Raw genomic sequence first — 27766 nt, 5'->3', positions numbered from 1 at the left:
AGCAGCATAGTGTTGGATAAATCCAATTTGTTTCCCCCAGTTACGAGGGAAGACCTTACTATTTGACAAAAAATGATAGGAAAACTGAAAAGCAGACTGGAAGAAATTCAGGCTTAGATCAAAACTTTACATATGCCATGAAAAACTCTAAATCGACACATAGACACAGAAAGTAACATGATAAACAAATTAGAAGAAGAAGAAAGAAATGACCTTTTGGACCTATGGGAATGAGTTCTTGGCTAAAGTAGTGAGACAATAAAATGGACAATTTTGATTATATAAAATGAAAAAGTTTTGTCACAAACAAAAATAATGTAAAAATATTTGAAGGGAAATAGATAACTATGAATAGACAATAAAGATAGCTGAGTAATCAACAATCGTAGGATAATCTCTAAACATTAACAATTAGAGAAATGAAAATTAAAACAGCTTTTAGGGCTTAACTCAAATCTATCAAACAAGATAACAAAAGGGGGAAATGACAAATTTGAGGGGCTAGCTATCAGAAAGTAAGTATGCTAATAATGCACTATTGGCAGGGGTGTGAATTGGTGTGTTCTGGAATGCAATATGGAACAATGCTCAAGACTAAATTGCTACATCACCTTGCTATGCCACTGCTAGACCTAACCTTCAAAGAAATGAAAGAAAAAATTTGGAAAGACCTTTTACAAACTGATGTAGAACAAAGTAAGCACAATTAGAACAATTTATACATAAATCATTATAGAGAAAAAAAAAAAAACTTTGAAAGACTTTAGAAATATGATCAATGCAATCAATGCCACAAGTCCAAAAGAATGAAAATTAAAATAAATTATTCACCTTTGTCTTAAAGTGAAGAGGAAGACATAACATTATGGCTAATGTGGGAATTTGTTTTATGTACTGACTTTTACAAAACAAAATGTGATTAATGGGGGAGAATTATGGGAGGAACAAATACATAAAACAATTAAGCAATATATTACAGGATAACATAAATAATTTTTTCATGGTAAACTATCAAAGTAAAATATCTGCCAAAGTCACTAACTTTTTACCTCTTCCAGTCAAAACCTCCCAGGACCTATACTATGCTTAAAGTTTTATACTAATTTAAAAAGAAAGGCATTCTTCCAAAATAACAAACAAGTACAAAGATTAGTATAACAACAGTCCTTTTTCTAAATTATAATTTAAGATAAATCATTTAGACTACCAATTTATTGTTTTTCCTCCTTGTATTTCTGTTCCACATGCAACATACTTTGTGATTAATTTAATTTTCTAATACAATCTTAAAAGACAAAGAAAAAATGAAAAGTAGCTTTTGTGGAAATCTCTCCCCCCCCACCCAATTCACTAAGAAAAAAAATAAAACAAACAAAAACCTGACAATTATTTAAGAGAATTCTATTTTATGCACTATCTTGATGATTGGATTTTAGGGGACATTGTGGTTTAAAAAAAAAAACAAAAAACCAAAAAACAAAACAAAAAAAAACCTATTTTCATATTAAATGGAACAATATTAGAGAGGAAATGGGAGTACTTTTTCCTTTGAAATTAACAAAATTATAACTAAAAAAATTCTTATTGATATTTTCAAATAGAAATCTGAAATAGCATAAGCTTCACATTACAATCACTCTATAGTTGCTATCTTTATAACAAAACCAGTTTGCCTTATGCCTAAATTTTATTTTCCAGCAGCAATAATAATTTCAAATACTTGTAGATGATTTTACCATTAATCTTTTGAGTGACATAGTTTTAAAAGCAAAGCAGAGAATATATACAACTTAAATTCTATGGAAATCTTTCAGGTAGTTATTAGAAAATATATGGCAAATTTGGCTTGTTTTATTTCTTAGATAATTTTAAGAAACACTCACACCTGGCTCTCTTTAATTTTTTCTTTTCTCTCGTCTTTTACTTTAAAATATTCAAGTAAGATTTCCCTGCAAGACTTAAAAACTGGATAGTGAAAACTGAAGCTTCAATCAAAATTTGGAGCCTTAAAAATATTGGGCAATTCTAAATTTAATATAATGAAAAATATATTCTCTTACAGAAGAATGCATACTACAGTGAAGTACACATATCATTTACAGCAGGAAATAGATCAAGTGACATTTCTATTCAGTGGAGTTTTTTGTTAATCTTATATATTTTATCCATCTGCCAACTACAGTCATTTATTTGTGGGGCAATTATATAATTTCCATAAAGAAAAACTACAAAAAAAAAAAAAAAAAAAAAACCCACAACTATTAAACTTTTAAACTCTATCTTCCTAAAAGTAGGATGATTAAAACTAATGGTTTTTAATTTCTTGTAATCATAGTACAATTATTTGGGCAAATTAGTAAACAACTAAATATTATTTTGCAAACTACCCCAGTCAAATACAAATGAGAAGAACATGAAAAAAAAAAAATCACACTTTTATTTCTTTGAATGACTTAAACACAACATACAGAATACTGAAAACGAAGATATTTTATAATTATTTTTTCTGTGCTTCCCTACACTGAAGAATACTAATCAATTTTTGTCAGGTATTTTTAACAACCTGTTGAAACTGCAGCTATGAGGATTCTTTTTTCCTCTTTTTAAGGCTCATACCTTTGAGGTTATTCAGAAGAGGCCCCCACCATCTGCTTAAACTATCAATTTGCATGGATTTTTAAAATAAAATCCCAAACAAAAGCATTCCCAGTGAAAGAGTACTTAATATGTACAAAAAATACATAGCTTTTGAGAGCTGGAAAAAGTTTAAAAACATATAGCACTTATTTACAAGCTCTGACCTTTGATAACAAAAAAAATTAACACACATTGACTTTGTTCTTGATTTTTGGTGTAACTTAAAACATTATTTCAGTTAGTTTGGACTTTTTCTCTTAAAATAATAATCAACTATATATATGTGTATATATATATATATATACATATATATACAAGCAAATTTACAAGTGAGAACAAAATAATTAGTTGGTATGATATAACAGTAGTTTGCTTGATCAGAAGTTTACTTCCAGGATCTTAATTTTTCCCCATAACCAAAGAAAAAAAACACATTAAATCCCCGCAATAACCTCCATTGTTAAACTTAATTTCTACACTTAAAGTGTGAAAAAAAATGGTTAAATACTCCACAACTAAATGGAAAGTAAAAATTTTAATTGAGGTTAAGAGTTGGGAAGAAATCAACACAAATCAAAATAATCCCAAAGAACATAAATTGTGACAATTAAATATAACAAATATATACCTAAAACCAAGATCTGATTTTTCATCAACATTCTGGGTGGAAAACAGGGTTAAGAAACATTCATAACTAAATTAATTGAATGCCAATTTATTTTTCAAGGCCAAGCCTCTTTAAGAGTACTCTTGAAATAGTTCAAAAACCTGATAAATTTTCACCAGTAGACCTTAAATATCCTTGTAATTCAGACATCCCAAGGCACAGAAGGGGTTAAGTTATTCCCCCACCCCCCTCTAATTCCCCCACTCCTCAAGGTGGTTTTTATTTATTTATTTTTGCTTATTTTGTTTTGTTTTTTTAGAAAAGGTCCTAGAGATGCTATGGGTTAAAAGATCATTTTTTTTTTTCTTCTTAAGTGATTTAGGAAACTATCTTGGTCCAGAAATTGGGCAATTGTGTGACCAAAAAAGGCACACCCAAAGCAAAAAGTAATGATTACAAGGTTTTGTTATAGGTTTACCTGAAAGACAGATTTACATACAAAAAAGGAATCTGCAGACTAAAAGGCTGCTCAATTTAGATAGCCCAATTACAAGCATTTTTTATTTTATCAGCAGCATAACTAAGTTAAGAAAGTTGGACATCTGGGAGGACACTGTAGGAATACAACAGCAGGGACATTAGGAGATGGGTAAATGACATAAATAATACACATCACATAGAACATTTTCTAAAAGTAACATTATAAACTATTTGATACAAGCTGCATTGTACAATGAAATCTGTACAATTGTCAAATGCTTCCATGGTAGGCAAATGTAGCGTCACCACAATTCTAGTTAGGGCCAGAATATTACAATGAAGAACAATCAGGTTATGATCCTTTTAAAGTGCATTCATATCCAGTTTCTAATATTTGTTTGGTATACACATGAAGTTGTCATGTAACACTAACTTCCAGAATGTGGTCATCTTTGCTAGGGATTACCAAGATCTGCATGCCAGTGCTTGAGTTAAAGACTTGTCCAGGTGGAAACGGTTGTAGCCGAGGCATCGGTAAGCCTTTGTGTTCCACACTGGCTGCTGAATGGGAACTGCTTTTGCTCTTTTGGCTACTGTTATCAGTTTGATCATCCATATTCTTGTCCACTGACAGATTATCATTTTCAATCCAGCTATCTGAAAAAAATAAAACAGAAAATTACATTTCCATCTCAAATCATTTCAAATAGAAGTCTTAATATTACAATCACAAGAATAAGTTTAATCTTAAGTATTTATAAGGCATATCAATATATTAATTTCTATTTCTTACTATTAGCTCAGAAGGTATAACAAGATTATATGTAAGAAAAAAAATCTTTTCCGTACTTAATTTTTTTGATCTTTTGATAATTTATTGATGATTTATTTTAATGTTGTTAATTTATCTTCACCTCCACATATGTTCCAACCCTCTACCACAGAAGTAGTATCCTCCTTTGTAATAGTCAAGAAAGGCAAAATAAATACATTCACCATGTCAAAAAATCTGTTTCATTCCTAAAATCCACCACTTCGCTTTGAAGAAATGGAATATATTTCCTCCCCCCCCATCAGAAACTGATATCACCATTTGTCTTTAAGTAAATAATGTTTTATATTACATTATTATGATTATTCTATCAAATGTTTTCTTGGTTCTGTTAATTTCATTTTTCATTAGTTTGTACAAGTTATCCCACATTTCTCTGAATTTCTCAGGTTTGTCATTTTTAAATAATGCAATAACATTCCATTACATGAATATTGTCAGTTTGTTCAGAAATATCTTCAATTGATGGAAACCTAACTTTATAGTTCTTTGTTACAATAAAAAGTGCTGACATTTTTTAAAAATTTCATTCCTTTTCCCCACCCCTCCCATATAGGTGACCTTACCTATTAGTATCTTTGGGTCCAAGGGTGTGTGTGTGTGTGTGTGTGTGTGTAAAGTTTTCTAGTGAATTTTTTCAGTATAATTCAAAACTGTTCTTTGGAAAAGCTGGACTAATTCATAGTTCAAGTAGCACACTAGTTAGTTCAAGTAGCACACTAGTATGCTTGCCTTTTTATATTATTTTCTTCTTTGAGAATCAGATAATGGGGTGATGAAAACTCACAAGTCGCTTCTTTTCTAATTTTGACTTTCCTGTTTTCATTCATTCATTCTCAATTTTATGTTGTTCATTTTTATTTCTTATAATCAAGTGATCTGTTTAGGTAAGATTTTTTTTCTCTATTGTCTTTTCATTCTCCTGTTTTTAAAAGCAATTTGTGAAGTTTTAACAAAAACTTTTAATTTTTGCCAAAGTGTTCAAGAAATAAAATTTAAGTGTATATTCCCTCAAACATAAATTATCATTTTAAAAATGTTTTTTCTAGAGTATGTCAGAATCTCATCAACTATTTATCCATGAAAGTTCTTACATACTAATTTATTTTCGTCTCTTCCACACAAATTATTTATACAATCTCTAATATGGAGTCTTCCTTATTTAAAAAAAAATTCTTACCAGCATCAAGTTGTGTGGAATGAGCAGAATGATGAGGGAGGTATTTAAACAACCTGACATCAGGAAATGGGAGATAACCAGCAAAGAGAGGCATTACTTCCATGTGGACTTTATGAGTTGCTCGTGCTGTCACAGGCATTGAGATAACTCCAGAACTTTTCCCACATACTGCCCAATTACTACTATTGTCAACAACTGGAAAAAAAAAAAAAATATATATATATATATATTAATTTTGTTGGTAAAAAACAAACCTTTTTATTATGTAAGCCAATCTCTGCCTTGTCTATTTACACAGGTTATTTTTCATGTTTGGAATACTCAAGCTTCACTTCTTGGGAAACCTAGCTTCCTTCAAGTATATTATGTATCACCGTTCTGATTAGTTGTTAGTGGTTTCTCTTTTCTCAAACTATCATGCACTTACTTGTTTATATCTGATTACATATTGGAGTAAAATGTGAGTTTTCAGATAGCAAGGGTTGTTCTCTATTTGGCTTGTTATCCCTAGTGCCTATATCACAGTACTTCACATAGTCAATGCTAATAAAACTATGCAAAGCTTATCCTTAGGAGTGTTAAATTTTATTGCTTATTTACTTAAAAGCTGGATGATTTAACTCATCATTTAACTTTTCAACTTTTCCAAGTCTCATGGTTTTTTATATCCCAATCCAATCAACATTTATTAAGTACCCTCTATATTCCACTAAGTCCTTGGACCACAATTAATGAAAAAACCATCCTTGCTTTCAAGAAGCTGACAACTGAAAGAGGGAAACAACACACACAAATGGAAGCAAGAAAGCAAGGGGAGAGAAGGATAAAGAGAACAGGGTGATTCAGGACAGAGACAGGACACCAAGGGCATCCAGCATGGATATTTTGTTCCACAAAGATGAAGCCAGCTAGGGCAGCAGACATGGAATGAGTTCCATAATGGAGGGAATAAGGAAGGAAAACAAACAAGTTGACCTTGTTCCATCTTAGCCTTATCTTTGCCAATTAAAAGTGATTTAATTGCATTCCCAGGAGTCATCCACTATCAATAGAATTAAGTTACAATTGGGTTCCATAAGCCCATAAAGCACTCTTCTGAGACATATTCCATGTATATAAATCCCTTAATATAACAAATCATGTTGCCCTCACTCCAATGATATTGTTAACTTTGTAACCAACTGTATTACTGTCTCATCAGCCTTGTGTTACTTTGTTCTATGCTTATAAAAATGAATAGTGTCTTTAATTTTTGGTCTTTTGGGTCACTGAGACAAGCATTGGAACCATTCTGTTGGTAGTACCCCTGTTAAAAAAATGTTATCATGCTTGGAGAAAATGTGCTTCAATCTATGAGACAAATTTCATTTGAGACAAGATATTGTGATGATCAAAAGAGAAAATAACTGTAAAGATGCTTAGTATAGTGCCTGGCACACAGTATTATGTAAAAATTGACAATTATCTTTATTGCTTTGTTGTGACTTTGAAGGAGACCAATGACTTAAAATCTCTCCCCTTACTATATTTTGCAGGTTACTAACATGATATTTTCTTTTATATATTTTAAAAATGTCTTTATTATAGGTTTTTATATACAAAGAATATAGATGGGTAATTTTTCAACACTGACCCTTGCAAAAACTTCTGTTTCAACTTTTCCCCTTCTTCCCCCCACCTCCCCACCTAGATGGCAGGTAGTCCCATTCATGTTAAATATGTTCAAGTATGATAAATACAATATATGTATACATATGTATACAGTCATCCCGTTGCACAAGAAAGATTGGATTTAGAAAGAGTAAAAATAACCAGAGAAGAAAAAGCAAAAATGCAAGCAAACAATAACAGAAGGAGTGGAAATGAATAACTTGATATTGGATATCTTACATCTTGTACAATTTTTTCAATCTTTTGATTTTATTTGAATATTTCTTATTGCTTCATGGAATTTGGCTGCTATTTGAACTCCTTTAATAAGGAGTTTGTTTCTTGGGCAAGATTTACTAATTTTTATTTTAAATAATTTATTCTCTCAATCCTTTTCTAGGGTGCTCTTATAATCTCTTGCTCTACTTATTCCAAGTACTCATATTGTCTTTATGGCCAAGAAATTTTTTTCTGAGGTTCACCATGTAGTCATTTTGATTAATTCTCTTCTGGGTTTTTCTAATGGATGATTCTTAGCCCAAAAAAATTCTCTAGTGTTTGGTCACTTTTATTTTATCACATCTTAAGTCTCAATTCTTGGTTTGAGATTTAGCACCAAGAATAGGTTTAAACTCTTTCTATACTCTATTGGGGTTAGTTAGGCCTTGTTTAGTCCTTACCTCACTTTCTTGGGTTTCTACTATGGGCTTCTACTTGCCTTAGGGTATCTATTTTCAGAGAGGTGGCCAACTTCAATATTCTGGCTCAGTTCTGTGATAGGCACTCTTGGATCAGAATATGGGTGGTTTTCTATTGCAACTTATGATTTACTTGTTTGGATTGTTGCTTCTTCTGTTCTCTCTGGGCTTCCCTCATCAACATATTGAATGGTCCTGTATTAGCCCATGCAAATTCTTCACGAGGGCTCTACTAATTCTGATCCATTCCCTGGAAGTTTTCCCTGTAGTCTGATGTTTTCTTGCTCCTGTTCAAGTTTCCTTGATCTGAGTAATTATATGGATTGATTACGTTTTTGACGCAGGCTTTCCTTTGCTGTGCTTTATTTATCCTTTGCTTCTCTGGTTGTGTCCAAAGAACAAAAAATGTCCACAGATTCTGGCTGCATTTGGGAGCAGTCCTAAGCTAGATGGAGTAGCTTATATCTCTTTTTAGATTTGTCCCTGTTTAATCTAAGACTCTTACTATTTCACTGTTGGGGGTCTTACATGACTTAGCACACACCTATATAAGCTGGAAAGCCACCCATTTTGTAGCAGTTTTGAACGGATTTCCTAGCCTATTATTGCTTCCTGGATTTTGTTATTATAGAGAAAGTGTCTTCTTTTGTGAGTTTATTTTGTAGTATACTTCGTTAAAGTAATCTATTAATAGTTGCAGTTTCTCTGAAGAGTCCTTAGAATCTTCTAAGTAAACCACCATTTCAGCAACAAATAGGGATAGTTTTGTTTCCTCTATGTCTTTCTTTAGACCTTTAAATTTACTTTTTTTTTTTAAACTATTAAAAGGCCTTCTAGAACTCATGTGTTCTAGAGGGCAGTCTTGTGTGATTCCTGTTTATTGGTAAAGTTTCTATTATTTTCTCTGTAGCTTACTCTTTTAGATCTTCTTACATGTTAAAAAGATACCACTATGCCTATATTTGGTAGGGTTTTTCAAAAACATGAGTGCTAATATAAGCATGTAGTTTGATTTTATTATGTTAAGCATTATTATATTCCTAAAATATACCCAGTATATCCAATTTCTTGGATATACTGATGAATTATTTTTGTCAGGATTTTATTTAAAAACTTTAAATGTATATTCATTCTTTATTTTATCCTCCCCTAATTTAAATATTAGGACTGTCTCATAAAAGGAATTTAGTAAAAGAACTTTCTTAATTTTAAAAATAACTTTTGGAGTTTAGGTATTGTCCATTAAAAGTTTGTTAAAATGCTCTTATGTGTGCTGATATTTTTTTTCTATAATATTTTGATTTCCTATTTGTCTCTTGCTCCTAAATTTGTGCTTTTTTTGGTTTTAAAGCTTGGTTTAAAAAATTTTAAATTCTACATATTCAGCTTATTAATTCTCTATTTTGTTAATGCATTAGAAAAAGGAGAGAGTAACTCTTTCCTCTAGGGAATGCTTTACTTCTATTCCCATAAACTTTGGTATATTGTCATGTTATCTTTGTTTTTCATATTTGTATTACATCTCATTTTGTTTCTTTTATTTCATTATTTAATTTTTCATTATGAAGTTACAATTTAGGCTTGTGTCTTTTACTTGGGCTCCCTTAAATGATTACTATTTTTTGTGTTATGGTCCTTGATGAATGGATGTATTTTTCTGCCTTTTTTTTTTTTTTTTTTTTTTTTTAAAGATTTATAATTTCTCAGTATGTCTACTTTTGGAAAAGTGCCACATTGTGATGAAAAATATACATTTTAAAATGGTCCAATTCAGAAGGCATAATAAATCTTTTAACTTTGATTTGTCCAACAATTTGTTCAATTTCTTTTGTTTTTGTTAGATTTCTCTGAAGAAGAACCTTATTCAAATTTCTTAGTATTATTGTGTTACTATGGCTTAATTAACTATTCCATTAAGTCCAATGAAGTTTAAATCTGCTATTGACTTATTTTCTATGGTTCCTTGAAATATAGCTTCATTGTTTACTGATGCTATAAATTTTTATTTTTCCTTTATCTGAGGGCATGACAACTGCTTTTGTGGATTCAAAGGATGCATAATAATTATTATCCAAGCCTCTATGACTATGCTATGTTTCTTAAAAGTAAGAGATTGTGGGTTTTTTCCTCTATGTTGTTGTTTTACTGTAACCCATTCATGTTTAAAGTTTTGAGTTTATTTTCCTCCATTTCTGCCTCTACTATTACTTTTTAAATAATTTCCTCTTCACTCCCCCCCCCCCAGCCCCGGCTGGGGTTAAGTGACTTGCCCAGGGTCACATAGCTAGGATGTGTTAAGTGTCTGAGACCAGATTTGAACTCAGGTCCTCCTGAATTCAAGGCTGGTGCTCTATCCACTGCGCTACCTAGCTGCCCCCTCCTTCTTCACTTTTAAATCAATGTTGCCTACACAATTTATTTTAATTGTATTGATGCAACGCTATTCCCACAATTCTTTTCTCTTATAACTTTCCACAATTTATTCATCCACATTCCTAGTTTTGGCATTTTACTTATTGTTTGTCTTAATAATTTTCCTCCTATTTTTCCCTTCTTACCCTTCTTGTCACTTAAATGACCACTTTCAAGGGTCATTAAGAGATTTGCTCTTTTTTTCTCTCTCAAACCTTCCCCCCCCTTTATGTGTTCTTTTATAAGATTTTTTTTTTGCTTTGTTGTCATTTTCTTCCACCTGGGAAGGGGAAGTGAATAAAATGGAAAATGTAGGTGATATAAAAATCTGTCTTAAAAATTATCCTCCTATACAGAGAGGCTTGGAGAGACTTAAATCAATTGTTGCTGAGTGAAATGAGCAGAACCAGAAGATCACTATACACTTCAACAACAATACTGTATGAGGATGTATTCTGATGGAAGTGGAAATCTTCAACATAAAGAAGATCCAACTCACTTCCAGTTGGATCAATGATGGACAGAAATAACTACACCCAGAGAAGGAACACTGGGAAGTGAATATAAATTGTTAGCACTACTGTCTATCTACCCAGGTTACTTATACCTTCGGAAGCTAATAATTAATGTGCAATAAGAAAATGGTATTTACACACATATATTGTATCTAGGTTATATTGTAACACATGTAAAATGTATGGGATTACCTGTCATGGGGGGAGGGAGTGGAGGGAGGGAGGGGATAATTTGGAAAAATGAATTTAAAAAAAAAATTATCCTCCTATTCTGCTTATTGGGAAACTTAAACTGATTCAGTCTATTGCCTTATTTATTAATTTAAAAAAATATCTTATATTAAGGGCAGCTGGATGGTGCAGTAGACAGAGTACCGGCTGGCCATGGAGTCATGAGGACCTGAGTTTAAATCTAGCTGCAAACACTTAATACCTCCTAGCTGTGTGCCTTGGGCAAGTCATTTAACTCCAATTGTCTCTCAAAAAGAAAAAACACCCTAAAAAAACAAAAATAAGATATCTTTGTGTTCCCCAGGGAGTTAAGTATCAGTTTTGAATTCTCTTTTATAACCTTTTTTTTTTTTTTTTAAATTAAAGCTTTTTATTCTCAAAACATATACATGGATAATTTTTCAACACTGACCTTTGTAAAACCTTATGTTCCAAAATTTGTCTCCTTTCCTCTGCCCTAGATGATGCTATATGTATATATAAAAAACCAATTTCTAAGTTATATGGAGCTATTTAGGTGAAGAAATGGATAGTGTGGGATATGGAGTCTTTCTGAGCTCAAATCTGATCTCAAACACTTATTAGCTGTAATATCTTTGCTAAGAAAATCCAAAAAGGGTCACAAGAAGTTGGACACAAGTGAAATGATTTAACAACATAAAGACGACATATTATCTTTATATATCCTGTCCTATTTCCTTCTCCCTCAGATGTAAATTGTGTCCCCTTTAATCTTCAGAGGAAGGATACACCTGACTCTCAAACCCTCTAGGCCTCTGGGAGGGGCCACACCCATTCAGGAGGGTAACTCCCGGACAAGTAATCTCATTCAATAGGAAATCTAGGCCAAACTGCTTCCCAGCTCCTAGCCAGCACAAACCTCATAAAAGGCACGGGAAACCTCATAAATCCATTTCTGCTAATTCCTAATCAGGAGTACTCTGGCTAAGAAAGCTGTTTTCTTAGTGTGAATAAACCCATTCTTGCCACAAACATGGAGTATGTATTCACTGGGGTTTGGTAATTTGAAAAGCCTTCCACCAGCAAAAGGGGATCTCTCAACCCTCATACCTCATCATCCTTTTCCTTAGGTTATGCCTTACTCTTAGAAATATCAATTCAAGAAGGAAATTAACAGAGATAAAAACAGTATCTCAAAATAGAAATTAAACTACTTAAATTGTGCTTTTCTATTCTACCTCTTAACATCAATCTCTTTCTGGTTGGCAGTATCTGGATCTGGCTCCACCCAGAAATTCACATTTCTCTTCTTCTGAGACAGATGTTTAAAAGAGGCACAACACTCTCTAAGAATAAGTCTTTCAATATCCAAAATTGTCATATTAAACAAATCATTAACATATACTTAAGCCATTACGAAGTCTTCATTTTGGCATCTATCTCTTTCTCTATGGGAGAACTCTTTAGCAGAAGGGAAACATTAACAGCAGTTTAAATTTTAAGATAATTTTATTTCCAAAAACAAACCTTTTGCTACTTTCTTTAAGGTCTGAAATCAGTCGTTTAGTTTGAAGTTTAAAATTTTTAAGCAAAAGTCATAACTAAGGACTTTGAACCAAGATCAAAATACAAGATAAAATTGTGATATTCTTCCAAAAAGGACCCTTTTTCATAAATTTTTCACAATTTAAAATCAAACTTGTTCAAATTTTATGAGGACTCCAGATGGGAAAAAAAACTGGTTTTCCATGTGCTCCTTCTATTTTAGCATTGTCATTCAGAAAAAACAATTTTTTTTTTTTTTTTTGCATCAAGTCTGTCATAGCTGCTTTATCTGTCTCAAGGCAGACATGATGCATTCCTCTGACCTTTTTTTTTTTTTTGCAGAAAATGCTTAACTATACTTTTTTCAATTAGATGTAATAATTACAACTTGTTATTTCTGATTTCTATGAATACAGTAGAGAAGATGAACCACTTCACTTTTCGATTTGATCATCTTTGAATCATATACTGAAACTGTTAGTCTATCTAGATGCTATAAATTGTCTGAAAAATCCTGAGACAAAAAAAAATTATCATTGTTGGAGTGAAAACACACAGTCTGTTGAAAAGCTATAGTGCCTTCAGAGGTCAATGCCTCAGTTAAGATTCCAACTTCAGAATTCAGTAGATTTCCAACTTCAACCTCCTCCCCATGTCAGACTCTGCCTTTACCATTTAGTACAAGATTTTCTTATAGTTCCTTCTCTTGCAACCACAGCTAAAAGCTGAAAGCTTTTCTACACCTTCTGAATATGTGCTATCTTGAAGGAGTAGAGGAAGGAACCTCTCTACTAGATATGAATTAGAATGACAAAAAAAAAAAATTATCATCTTGTGGCAAACTTTCTGATTATAAACCTTTCCTCATTTAGCTTTTAGATGAAAAGCACATAGTCAAGTAAGAATCTAGAAAATCTGCACTTTGATAGGACCTACCAGTGCTTGTGCTACACTAGTCAGACTTTTGAGAATTCACAGAAAATTGCTTACCAAATCACTTATTAATATGGTAATTTTTTTCAGTTAATTAAGACTAGTATTTACTAAACTAAGGCAAAGAAGGGTTGCAATCTGAATTATTGGATAGAATATGCACACAAGTAAAATGACAGATCCTTGAAGAAGCCATGGGAGAGAAAAGGAAAATAAACTTTTGTCCACAAGAAAAAAATGGAGCAAATAAATAGAAGGAAATCACTTAAAAAGTGATGTAGAACTCTATTAATTTATTTAATAAATATAGAATCTTTTATTATGACCATTATTCTATACAAGATACTGTGAGAGCTATAAAGAAGTATTTCAGAAAATTCCTATGTAGCTTACTTACAATCTAGTTAAATTTTAAAGTGAAAAGTTTTAGAAGTACACAATGATGTCCCAAGAGAGTACAGTAAATTGCCAAATCAGCATAATAGGCAAATTAAGAGTGCAGAGAACAGAAAGATCACTCTGAGTGGCATGGGTCATGGAAGGTTTAATGGAAGAGATGGAAGTTACATACTGAAGAATGGGCAAGACTATCAGGGAAGCCAGAAATGTGACCTGGCTTTAAGGTGAAGAGAATTTCTGTTTTAGATATAAAGAATTTGAGGTAGTGGAAACATCCAGTGGGTAAACTGGGAATGCAGACTAGGAGTTTAAAGGAAAGGGCATGACTAGAAATAAAGGGATATGTCATTTACAAAAAGGGAAAAAAATGAATGGATCCAAAATCTGCAAGTGAATTTTCATAACTTGTCTATTTAAGACTTCATTATATGATGAAATACAACTGTGTATTCCAACTTAAAAGGGGAAACAAATTATTTTGCTACCAAAACATCATGTGAGGAAGACATAAGTTTTATAAAATGAAAGAGCAAAACTACCTCATATAATCTTTTTTTTTTTTTTTTTTTAAACCTTATATAATCCTAATACGAACCAGGCCATTTGATTATTCACAATATTACAATGAGAAAGTCTATAGACTCACCTTCATACATAAGTTTTGTCGTACAATATTCATCAGATTCTGTTAATGCCTCATCCTTATCCACCTCCAAGAGGTCAGAAAGTCGTGTGATAGACACTTCCAAAGAACAAAGTGAACCTGTTTTACAATATTCTGTTCCTAAAGGAGGGAATATCTCAGCTTTCACATTATATAATGTCTGGGTGAGGGAGAAAGATAGAGGAAAATTAATTAGCTATTGTTAAAAATGATATACTTAAGACACATCTACCTAGATAATGAGTTATGCACTAACACTGAAAGCTGCAAATTGTTTTCTAAAAAAGAGCACTGATGAGGCTAAAAAGTTATAAGTGAACATTAAGAAGCTAGTTTATTTTACATGTCTTCTTATATGAAATACCTTTATGATACTGTTACCACTGAAGAACCAATTCTAAATTAGCTTCTCACATATGACTAATATATTAGCATTCTTCAAAATGTAGAACTATCCTTGATAACTAGAGAATCAAAATTTGTTTAAGGTTCATACTTTGATAATAGGTATGCTCAAAAGAAAAAAAAAGGACAAGCCCTTTAAAGAAAGAAAATCAAGACTGTCAGAAACCTAATCAGTTTTTTAAAATTCTCCAAGAATTTATAAGATAACTGAAATCTAAGTTTTTAGTTAATGTATACACATTTTTTAATAGGTAAATTCAAGTCTAGGAAGGGGAAAGAAAAAAATAACTTGGTTGCCAAAGTGATTTTCTTCTTAAACAAAAAGCACTTTTCACATGGATTTACACTTTTTGCTTAAAAGTGAATGTAAGTGGCAATGAGGTTTTTTGTTGCCTAAAAAGCACATACAGGTAGACTATGTGGAAAGAAAAATTTATATGAAAAATAGGATGTAAGAAAAGTAACTAAAATCAAGAACATTCAGAAATAAGAATGGCAAAAAAGTAATTAATATGTTCTCTTTGTTAACTTATTGGAAAAATATCTGCAAGCTAATTTATGCTTTCTAATTAAAGAGAAAGAAAAGGAAAGTTGGATGCTCTCAAAATACTACTGGAAATAAAACTAAAGTACAGCATAGGAGGCTCTGATCCTAAAATTAACAAATTAAGAGAATGTGCCTAAATTGCTATTCTCTTGTCAAACTGATTTTACTATTTATTTATTTTATTTATTAATTTTATAATTATAACATTTTTTGACAGTACATATGCCTGATTTTACTATTTAATAATTACTAGCTCTTGGGATAAAATTACTCTACTAGCTGTTAAGACAAAACTTATACTTAAAATTCACACGTCTTACCTACTGCAGCAACTCAAGAACATTTTTTACTGTTTCTGAAGCATTTTTCTGCTTAAAGAATGACTACAAATAGTTTAAGTTCACTCATTAGCTAATATTAAATAGTGTTTCAGGAGGGAAGAAAGAAAAAGAAACTTGAAAGAGAAGAGGAAAATGTGGTAATAGTAACCTTTGTATACCTAACTTCTCATATCAAAAAAATACATTGCAATTGGAAGAAAAGGAAAAAAAAAAAAATTAAGCTACCATGGACTCTGTCTATGTGTGTGAATCATTTAGAAAAGTTGGCTCTTACTAGCTTAGATCTACATTAGGAATAAACAAACCAATGCATATTGAGCTCAATTATATCTATTTTGGCCATTGCTGTCTTGCCTTAGAACATTTTATAAATCCTATATGAATGACATATTTTTATTAATTGATCCTTAGATTAATTTATTTTAGTAAGATAAGACATGCATTTAGAGTTCTTAAATTTTATAAGAATTAATTTTTATTTCTATTTGTTTTTTTCCTTTTCTCTTTCTGGAAATATATTTTTATAGGTAAATCCAAGTTTAGGAAGGGGAAAGAAAAAATAACTTGGTTGCCAAAGTGATTTTCTTCTTAAACAAAAAATTTGTAGGTCTACAAATATAGATATATGTGTGTCCACACACACACCACACACAGACATATATAAGCTTTTATACATACACATATACACATCCTGGTGTAATCAACTGATTAAATTTCTTTTAGGGAGAAAAGCCACCGTGAATAACTTTAATATTATTTTGGCTACCAAGTACAAGTTCAGCCCTAAATCATTTACGAGTAAATGACTTTTTAAAAAAACATCTGAATTTTTTTTTTTTTTCCTGAGGCAATTGGGGCTAAGTGACTCGGCCAGGGTCACACAGTTAGGAAGTTTTAAATATCTGAGACCATATTTGAACTCAGGTCCTCCTGAATTCAGGGCTGGTGCTCTATCCACTGTGCCACCTAGCTGCCACCTGAAAATATTTTAAATAGAGATTTCTGAATGTTTAAAAAAAAAAAAAAATCTTCATGATTTTAACAGCGTTTTCTGATCTCTGAGAATTACATATTTTAAGTTAAAAAAAGAATCTGCAAAAAAAATAAAAATCTACCTATGCATATGTACTGTCAAATAAAATGTAATAATTATAAAAATTAATAAAAAACAAAAAAAAACAAAACCAAAAAGAATCTGCAATATTCAATCCTCTGAAGACATGGGAGGTTTATTTGTGTAGAATATGATGAAAAGTTTCTTATTTTTTTCAATGTATTCACTGATCATGATGACTTTTTCCTTTTCTTCTTACTTTGCTTTTAAAAAATTCTTTGATACATGGATCTCTGAGAGGAGACAGAGGAAAACTTAAGTCATATAAAAACAAAGGACATCCATAAATTTTTATTTGAAAAAGAAAAAATTATTTAAGTTAAAGAAGTAGTAATGGCTGATTTTAAATACAGTTTAATAGACTGACCAAGTCTAAAGAAGAGCTAACCAAAGTTAACTATTTGTACTATCGCTATATAGATGTATAGCAAAAGTGTCTGGAAATTCAAATCTAAAGAGAGTCCATGATAATATCTGTTGTTGTGTAGTACTTTCTAAATAAAGCCTGAATATACACGGCATATAAAATATTAAAGAATTTTGCTCTTTTTAAAAAGTGATTTCCCTTTCATGTATTTTTATTTCATCATTCATATTATCCCTTTCCAAACTCTGCTTTAAAACACAGTAAAGAATATATCAATATAATACCTACAAAAAAATTTTCCACTTGGAACTCATAACTATACGGCTTTAAGGAAATAGACCGATCTTCTGAAGCTGGATAAAAATCAAGTGAAAAATGACAATGCAGAGAAGGTGGAAGTTCCTTTGTCCACAATAGCTCCCATATAAAAAACACTGACTGCTTGCTGTAAATGTGCTGGAAAAAAAAAAAGACATTTTTTCCCCTTATGAACAGTGCCAGAAGCATTATATATAACAAAACTAGCCATTCCAGTTTAAATTAAAGACTTGTTTTTCATGCATAGGCAATAATATGTATTTTTTTTTTTAAAATAAACAAAGCCCTCTTTTATGATATACCTGTATGTATATGCTGTTCTTTGGTTCTGCATCACCCACCACTTCCCTTGGATCCTCCTGCCTGGCTTTGTTCCCCTGCAGAATATTGCACAAACTGGTAAAAAAGGGTTTAATTTTTTATGATTCCGTAAGCTACACAGCATAAGGGATCACAAAAATAATAATAATAATAAATAAAATAAAGATAATTTACCAATGTGTGGCATCTCACCATATACTTCCATAATAGGATAAAAATAATAATTCTTAACAAAGTTCATTAAAAAAAAAAAGTCCACAAAGTATATACTTACATTCATGCCAATTATGTGATATGCAACATCAAGTTAAAAAAAAATAAGTAGAACTTAATTTACGGACTAAATAAATAAAGAAGTAGGACTTAATTTACAGACTAAAGGCTAATGTTCAGTATTAACTTAGGGAGAAGGTTTTCAAATTGCTAAAAATATATATTTATAAAAAATGCCACAAAAAAGCTTTTTAACTTCCCCAAACAAATATAACTCTATTCTAAATAAACATAGAAAAATGATCAGCAGAAGCAAGGTTAAATGCAGCCAGGCAGTGTGGACAAACACAAGTTTCTCTGACAAAACTATTCTAATATATGTATTTTTACTTTTCCATATAACCAGCTTTTCTAATTGTAGGCATTTCAAACTACAACATCTAATGAGAGTACCCGTGTACATAGCACTCATGTACAATTATAAACTGATAATGGGAAATCTAGGGAATAACTTTCATCCTCTCCTATATCCACAATACAGAAGAGAAAACAAAACAAAAAAAACCAAAAAAACAAAAAAAAAAACAACCATGTAGATTTAGCAAGTTAGATAAAATTCAGGGAACCAAAGTAGATTTGATTATTTAATTATTCACTAATATTCCCCCCACCCCTTTTGTGTTATTTCAAAGTGAACAAGCATTCGTGGAATGCCTCTCATGGAGCTAGTACTTTGCTAATGAAAGGTACCACAGAAGGAAAAAAAACTAGTGGCTCATGCTGATGTGGTTAGTATTTTACAACTACAAAGCAGTTTCCTTAAAATAGTTTTGTAAGGTAGATGGGCAGGTAGCAGAAGTAGTAACATTACTAGTTCAGAGGTGAGGAAATAGAGAGGCTAAATGAATTATCCAAAATTGCACAGTAATGCAAATTCAGACCCTATGCTTTACCTGCTTTAGCCTCACATTGGTTATTTGACTGAGAAATAAATGCAAAATTTGAGAAAATGTTTACCTTCTGGCACTTGGTGTTTAATGGAACTAGTTGCAGGTCTGGACTATTACCAGTATCTATAAGGTCACTATCTGATAGCTGGAAGCCAAGTTCTGACAAATTCTGGACACAAACTTGAATATATTTCCTGAAATAGAAAAGAAAAAAAAAATAAATAAACATAACAATTCCCACAAAGCTGATTAACTTTAAAGTTTAATAACTTGATTTCTATCCTGTTAAAAGGAACTAATATAAGGACTAAATAATAATATAATATCTCACATATATAAGATTTATATAACATTTTAGGTTGGGATGGAAGATAAGAGTATATGGAGGAAATAATAGGGAAAAGGTAGGATGATGACACATATAATATACACAAACTATGAAAGGTAAGATAAAACAAAAATATCAATTTCTTTTAAAATGGTTAGTATCAAAGTCTATTTTAATTCACAACTGCTCACTAGGTCTTTGAAGAAGATTTTTAACAAAAGTTTCTATTTTCATAAAAAGTAATAACTTTGATGTAATAGAAGGATCTTGGATTTGGAACTGGAGGCCCTGGATCTGAATGGTGTCTTTCCCCCAATTGTGTGAAATCTCAAACAAATCATTCCACCTTTCTGGGTTTCATTTTGCTCCATGACCTTTAAGGGCCCTTGAAGCTGTAATTCAAATGAGCATAACAAGGGTCTAACACAGGGCAAAAAAATGCTCCTCTCTAGTAAATAATTAGATTATGTGTCTCCTGGTTCTCAATACTATTCCAGCCTTTCCCATTATGACCACTCTCTTCTACACATACTCATTTTAAATGTCTCTCTTAAAATGTGGTGCTCAGAACTGAACATGATATTCTAGTATATCTCAGGCAAAATTATATCACTCTATTTATAATTCCAAGAAATCATGTTTCTTAATTTGTCATTCTTCTGCATTTTTATTTATTTACTTGTTTGTTTCACTTTTTGGAAAAGTGGTAATGATAGGTGCTCCTAGTTTCAAAAAACTCAGATAAGAGTACCGCAAGTGAGTTACTTCACCTTTGTGGGCCTCAGTTTCCTCATTTGTTTAAAAAAAGGAAATGGGGAGGATTGAACCTGATGACTTCTAAGGTCCTTTTTTAGTTCAAAATCTTTGAATCTATGACTCTCAAGAAACAAAATAAAATGAAGGGATTTTGTGAATGAAAAAATCTATACTAAAAACTTCCAAATTCCAGCAACTATTTAATTTAAAATACAAAGAAACCAAAATAATCTTCGAAACAAACAAAAACATTGGCTAAGAATTATTTTCTAAATTATTTTTTATATACACAAGGAAACCAAATATCCTCTGGTATCTTTCTCAACAGTTTCAAAGATGACTAAGAGTTTATAAAGTTATTCTTCATTATTTATGGCCCCATTTCTCCCTTCCCTCTTTACTATAGTTATGACTGGAAAAATAGTGTCTCCACTTCAGACATTTTGGGAAAAGAAATAAATCATTAATATTTAATTACCGTTTTCCGGCTGACAGCAAAGAATGGGTGGCCTTAAAAGGTATATTGAATGTTAATGCAATAATAGTGGAGTAAATTGACCATGGACAATCAATAGACACCTAAAAAGGGGAAAAAATTACATTCATGGTACTCATGTGACTTTTAAAAACACCACCCCTATTCTCCAACCCCACTTAGTTTTCATGACTGCAAATATCACTCTTCTGAATGATGGATAAAATCAAGCAAACAAAGCCACTAAAAAAGGAGCCCATAATCAAATTCATACACAAGTAAATACACAGTGAAATTTGTCAACACTCATGAAGTGTCACCAATGAGAATCTGTTGTAGTCATCAAGTAGCAGCAAAGTCTTATCATTACACAAAATTTGGATTAGTGATTATGGATATTTGGTTTCTTGGAAAGCACTCATTTTTGGGGTCATCACTGAAGAGACTAACCATAACTAGTGACTTTATGTATATATGGCCAGTGAAAGGGACCTTACTGCTATTGCAGAGGTGACTACAGCAATCTATTAGCAACCACTTGCTTAGAAATATATAACTCAAAAATAAATTTAAAAAAAATGAGTAGATGACAATCAAATTACAACAAATCAATCTCAAAATTTAATTTGTCATCCAACTGTGGAGTTTACCTAACACCCAACAGCCACTCTGACTGAACCTACCAATAATTTTGGAATCCTAGGAGAGACTGACTATATATATATATATATAAGTTCAAATCTTATTTTTCAAAGTGAACATGAAGTCTAAGACATAAGAAAAAAGAGAAAGATCTCCATTAGCTACATTTCCTTTAAGTAATTGAAACTGATTCGGGGAGAAAACTCTTCAGCTGACTACATTTGGTCTGAGACAATTATATGTCTATACAATGAAATGTATAATAGTATATAAAATATACATTAAAAAATCATAATCTTTGTCTTTTTCTTCTATTGCTTTGTTGCCTGCATTTCATTATTGGCCTAGTTCCAAAAACCAATTGATGCAAATAGCATACTTATATGAATATGGTCAATCCTAGAACAAAAGTCATACCCCAGAAACGAGCTTACTGAAAGAAAAAAATATGAGTATGAACACACTAAGAAGTTGTACTAACTTACAAGCTGAACTCATGGATGATATCTGGCCGGTATTTAGATCTAGAAACTTTTAACTTGTAGTATGTTAAGAAGACTATTAATAATTCACATCATCCACAATTTCAGGTATTACACAGTATCTCATCTTTAGGGATGAAAGAAACCTCAGAGGCCATTATTTAATCCAAACCCAGTTTATTAATGAAGAAATTGAGACCCAGGGAGGTTAAGTGACTTGCCTAAGGTTACACAAGTAGTATCAGAGGTCAGATTTGAACCTAAGTTCTCTGACTCCCAAGTCACTGATTAAACATGCTTGATCAAAAAGATACTAACGAGTAGCAATGAAAAATTATGTCCCGATGTAGATGCTATCAACATCTTTTTGAATTTGCAACAAAACCAGAACACAGATGGCTATACCTGTCTGTTATTTTAATATACCAGAACTCATGCAAATTACTTAAAAGTGATAATTCCAGTAAGGCATTAACTCCCAGAATCTTAAGCAATTTTAAAACTTAGAGCAGAACTGCTTCTATCCCTGAATTTGTGCTCAATTTGTCTCTCTCTCTCTCTCTTTTTTTGCAAGTGAGCTCTCATGTACCTCCTTGATTAATAAAGTGTAAAAACTCGTTTGAAGTTGTATCAATAAATCCTCTATTATTTTTGACTTTTATTGAAGTAGATTTTTGGACTTTGGGTACTTAAGCATTTTAACTGCTTAATAAGAATGATTAAACAGAAGTTACTTTCATTTTCATTTCTAATACTTTTGAAACTATAACATGTTTATATATAAAAATATAATTTAAAAAACCCACATCTTACTTTTTGGTCTAGAGTAACCATGCAGTTGCTAGATTTCTGTTTCTCCTTATTTTTCCTCTGAGGTTCTTTATTTCCTAGTTTGTCACTCTCTCCTGATGTTGGAGCAGAAGGTAAAGAAAGAACCTCTAATTCAAATTCAATCATGTGGTATGCAGGAGCCATTGGCAAACTGACACTGGTGACCTTCTCCGAGGACTGAATCATGAGTGATGCTTCTGAAGATTTCTCTAAAAATAACACAAAGTGCAGTTTCAACTCATTTTTCTGCATTCATTTCTTCTTTCTCATATTATCAGACAATGCAATAGGAATACAATTCATGTTCATGACAGCCTGTATGAGAGGCTAAATCTATATGAAAGGATCTGGAAAAAATTGCAAATGAAGGCAGGGGGATACCAAAAAGCAAACATCACTTAAAAAAAAAAAAAAAAAAAAAAAAAAAAAGCTGCATGGACAAGAAACTAAAACAGCAAATTAATGCCTTTCTTCCTTCCCCCATTAATCCCCTTTGAAATATACAGTAATTACAGATCTTTTCAAATATTTACTTTGCAAGCACATGTCCATATATCACTGATTATGAGGGTTGATTTTGTAACTCTTTTTGTATGTATTTTTTGGGGGGTTACTTAAGCAAAAAAAGATACTGTGCCCTTTTAGCATATGGAATGTATAGAGACTATAGAACCGAGGATGATCTATTTTAAGCCAGTATATAAACTGCAATACAACACTAATCCACAATCATTTGAGAGGAATGAGGAAAAAAACAATATTACATCTCTTAACTAAAAACTAGAATATAGTTGTGCTATTCTTTAAAGTGGAAATCCTGTATTTTCACTCTCTTACTGATCTTTGTTATGGCAGTTGAATGCTTACCTCTGGTGTTAGAATAGATTATTGCTCTGTTTTCTGCATGGAATAGAATAAGCATGGCATCTGCATTGCTAAGCTGTAGACTATCCCCATTTTTTATTGTATAATAGCCAGTAGTGACAGTAAACTTGACTTTTTGAGGAATGCCAGCCAAAAGGCTGTCTGGAAGGAAGGAAAAAACAAAACAAAATTCAACAAATATATTGGTTTGAATTTAATCTGTCCTTAAAGGTCATAACTTTAAAATGTGATTCCTGTATAAATTTCATAACAACCCATACATTTATAAAATTCACATAATTCTCTGATCCCTACCACTTCTAAACATCTCTGTGAAAGGGAGAGAGAAAGAAGGTTAGGCAGTCAATGAATATAAGCATCTCACAGCTGATACCATTTTTTACCATGGAAAAATCTTGAAGTAAAGAATCTTCTTGGAGCTTGACTGAAAAGAGGAAATCATTGGTGTACATAAGCCAACAACTTTCATGAAAGAGAAACTTTGAGAGGGAAATAAAAGAATAGGAATATAACCTGACTACAGAGAGTTTAGGATTTCCTTTCAAGTATCAGACTTTAGTGATTTGGGTAAAGACCAGAGAGCTACTATGAAAAAGCTTAGATTCTTTTCCTTTTTTTTGGCTATTTAATAATCAATTTATTTTTTATTTATCTTACTTTTAATTTGTGGAATAAAACAAACATTTCCTGAACACAACATAAAAAAAAAAAAAAAAAAAAAAGATGATCGCCTATGAAACTGCAAATATATCTTGTATATAACTTGCTATGACTTTTACATGTTTATTAGTTGTTATATTTCTTTTTTTCCTCCATTCCCCTCCCCATGGCTACTATTGGACACAAATAGTTACACACACACACACACACACACACACACACACACACACACACACACACACACAATTGTTCTATACATCTATCTATCAGTTCTTTCTCTAAGATTAGAATAGCACTGGGGAGCTTCTACTTGAGAGAAATTAGAAGACATTAGAAAGGGGGCAGCTAGGTGGCGCAGTGGATAGAACACCAGCCTTGAATTCTGGGAGGACCTGAGTTGAAATCTGACACTTAACACTTTCTAGCTATGTGACCCTGGGCAAGTCACTTAACCCCAGCCTCAGGGAAAAAAAAAAAAAAAAAAAACAAAAACACATTAGAAGGTATTTGAACAGAGGCAAAGGAAGGACTATTTACAATCAGTGAATTCCATTTATTAACAACTTCATATGATTTTTAGAATGGTTAGACATAATTTAGAGATCATCTCATCCAGTCCCTGTTTGATAGATGAAGAAAATGAAGCTCAGAGGAAATGGAACAATATGTATCAAGACCATATAAACTACTTGTGATATATCTGATATTTGAACTAGATCTCTTAATTTCTAAGTCCAACACTATAACATTGACTGATTTTCTTTGAAACCAGTAGTAAGAAGCCTGCTGAGGGCTGCTGTTTCTTTAATATAGCCCTTAGTCTACTTAAGCACAGAAAAGAAGAAAGCGTTATCTAAAAAAACAATGAGCTAAGAAAATGACTGATATTCTTAAAAAGTTTCAATGAACTTCTATAGATTAAAAATAGAGGAAAAGGAGGAAGATGAGCTGGGAAAATTATATAGGAAAAAGATTTGATTTTTCTTTTGAAATGAAAATTTACAAATGAAACAATGTAAATAAATACAATATATTATTCTCCACCAGTGGGGAAGATGTTGACCAGTAGGAGACAAAACTAGTTTGCAAAAAGCCAAGTTAATTCAGGATATCTCATGAGTACTTAGAAATGAGATTAAAAGGAGGACAAAAGAAACAAAGACAATCAGAACAACTGGCATGCAAAAAGTTGGGTCACAGAAGACATGTATGCTGGTGTTGTCAATCTGGAGGAGGTTGAGGGATAAATTCTCATGATACTTGACAAATTTAGATACCAAATAATTGGGGGAAAACAATCACAGATAGTTTTACTACTCTTTTTAAAAAGAACTAATAGGAAACTATTGATTAATTGCCAACCCCCATATATACTAATATTTGAACAAATGATCTACATGAGCATCATGAGTAGTGACACAATCGAAAGGAAAGTGGTTCTAGTGACAAAATATCTGGGTTCAAATTCTGCCTTTGTTACATATTGGCTATGTGGCCATGGGCAGGTCATTTAAACTCTCAGTTCCCTAGGCAACTCTATAAGAACTATAAGGTATACAACCTTCATTCACTGATAGAAGAAGATTCCTCTGTCAGTAAAGTAAAAGAATCATTCCCTGTGTCTAACCCTGATGAAAATATGAGAAGGGAATATGTAGCTTTTAAAATAATATTCAACAGCAGATGTCTTTACTGTCACATAATTTATTTAAAAAGAAAAAAATCCTTTTATTAATCATCTATATTAAAAAAAAATTTAATTTAAAACAAAATACAGCCTAAAGGCTCTTCTACAGGGAACTCATATATATATATATGTTGAAATCATATAAGAGCAAATGCAACAACAGTGGGAACTTTGAAAGCTCTCATTACAGATAGTTATTTTATTTAAATGGGCAGTTACACAGGCCTCTTTTGTAAAGCAATTTTTAAGCAATCTGAATTTGCTAGAGGACATAGTAAAGGAAGGGAGGGAGGCAAATAGAGGACTGGCACATGGTCCAAGGACATAGGGGGGCTGGGGACAAAGAATCAAGAGCAGGAAAAGGAACACCTGAGGGTCTGACTAGAATCACCAAGAAAAACACTTGAAGGGCAGACATGTTGGGTGTGGACACACACAAGAGAGGACAAGTGACAGGCAAGAGTAAGGGACAAATACACAAGACCCAAACATGGATGGATGGGAACAAGGTCTTCTCTCTCAGTGCTGGAAAACTCAAGCCAAAGCCAAGCTCCTGATCTTCTGTTCTTCTACTTTTATTCAAGGCTTTTTTTTTTTTTTTTTTTTTTTTTTTTTTTAAAAGGATTCTTTTCCTTTTTTGTTGGTGAGGACATGGGGTAAGAAGACAGGGAGCATAGAGTTGAGGGACAAGAGCAGAGAGAATACAAACTGACACTTTTTAAAATCCAAATTTCTTTCAGAATTCTTTATATAAAATCAAATTTGAATAATGTGAATTTATATGAAGAAAAAACTGTTAGTATTAATATATCAAATGAAGCATTAACGAGGGAAACATGCTTGCCATGGTATTTTTCATTGTCAATTAGGATTGTCCAGCATGGAGACCAATGGAAAAGGAGTTCCTTCCAGATGCTCATTTATGGATGACATTGTGCTGATTGCATTAACTGGAACACTGCAAAACATCCTAAATATGATATGGAATTACTCAAAAGACTTTTACCTAGTTATCCAGAAACTAATTGGGTGAAGAATGTCTGTAGCCCATAGTAGGATATGCAGATGAAAAGATCCTTTAAATGGTCAAAAGAGGGGGAGAGGAGAAGTGGCAACAAAAAAATTAGGTTTCTATTTGGCAAAATGTACACTATTGTTAATGGTATCAAACTTCTTGATGGTATCAAATGGTATCAAACATCTTTTAAACACCAATACTTTTCCAATATTTACATGACATCATGCAAATGCTGCTGCTACAAATTATAGAATATCACAATCTTCAAGGAATAAAATTGCGTATTATTCAAAGGGCAACTGAGAGATGTATGATAAGAATAAACATGTTGTAGCATCTAACCAATGACAAAGCATATTTAGGCAGCAGTAAAAATTAGGACCAGAAAGGGAGAGGTTTAGTTACAGAGAAGGTAAAATATAGGTTGAACACTGCAATAATACACACATAATGATATTACATAGAAATATGACATATAATCTCTTTGAAGGATTTATGGGATGTCATGGGATAAAAAGGTATTGATGGGATTATAATCTGTATCACTGAAGGAAATATCACATGGATGACGCCATAGAAATAAGCAGTAGTGTTCCCATTCTAATTTGAACAAATAACACATCTATCTATTTGTGAAAATTTCTGATAGTATTTCCATGAATTTTCTTTAATTGAAAACTTT

General features: G+C 31.9%; 1 protein-coding gene across 4 annotated transcripts in view; it reads right to left on the bottom strand.

Annotated features, from left to right (window-relative positions):
* Window positions 1-3775: 3775 nt before the first annotated feature.
* Window positions 3776-27766, bottom strand: part of TRAPPC10 (trafficking protein particle complex subunit 10) — a 100118-nt gene continuing 76127 nt past the window's right edge. For 2 of the 4 annotated variants that reach the window (XM_074300661.1, XM_074300663.1), the window contains 9 exons: window positions 23702-23860; window positions 22817-23043; window positions 20883-20983; window positions 19388-19514; window positions 18139-18213; window positions 17807-17974; window positions 14727-14904; window positions 5737-5931; window positions 3776-4381 (listed from right to left, as the gene is read on the bottom strand). In XM_074300661.1, the coding sequence (XP_074156762.1) occupies window positions 4143-4381; window positions 5737-5931; window positions 14727-14904; window positions 17807-17974; window positions 18139-18213; window positions 19388-19514; window positions 20883-20983; window positions 22817-23043; window positions 23702-23860 (1469 nt within the window). In that variant the 3' untranslated portion in view covers window positions 3776-4142. Of the gene's footprint in view, window positions 4382-5736; window positions 5932-14726; window positions 14905-17806; window positions 17975-18138; window positions 18233-19387; window positions 19515-20882; window positions 20984-22816; window positions 23044-23701; window positions 23861-27766 lie in introns of all 4 variants that reach the window. The other 2 variants (XR_012488009.1, XM_074300662.1) reach the window with 2 other exon arrangements.

Source organism: Sminthopsis crassicaudata, chromosome 3 (assembly GCF_048593235.1).
Source record: "Sminthopsis crassicaudata isolate SCR6 chromosome 3, ASM4859323v1, whole genome shotgun sequence".
Classification (NCBI taxonomy): Eukaryota; Metazoa; Chordata; class Mammalia; order Dasyuromorphia; family Dasyuridae; genus Sminthopsis; species Sminthopsis crassicaudata.
Note: the sequence above shows the minus strand (reverse complement) of the source record. Positions and strands in the feature narration are given on the sequence as shown.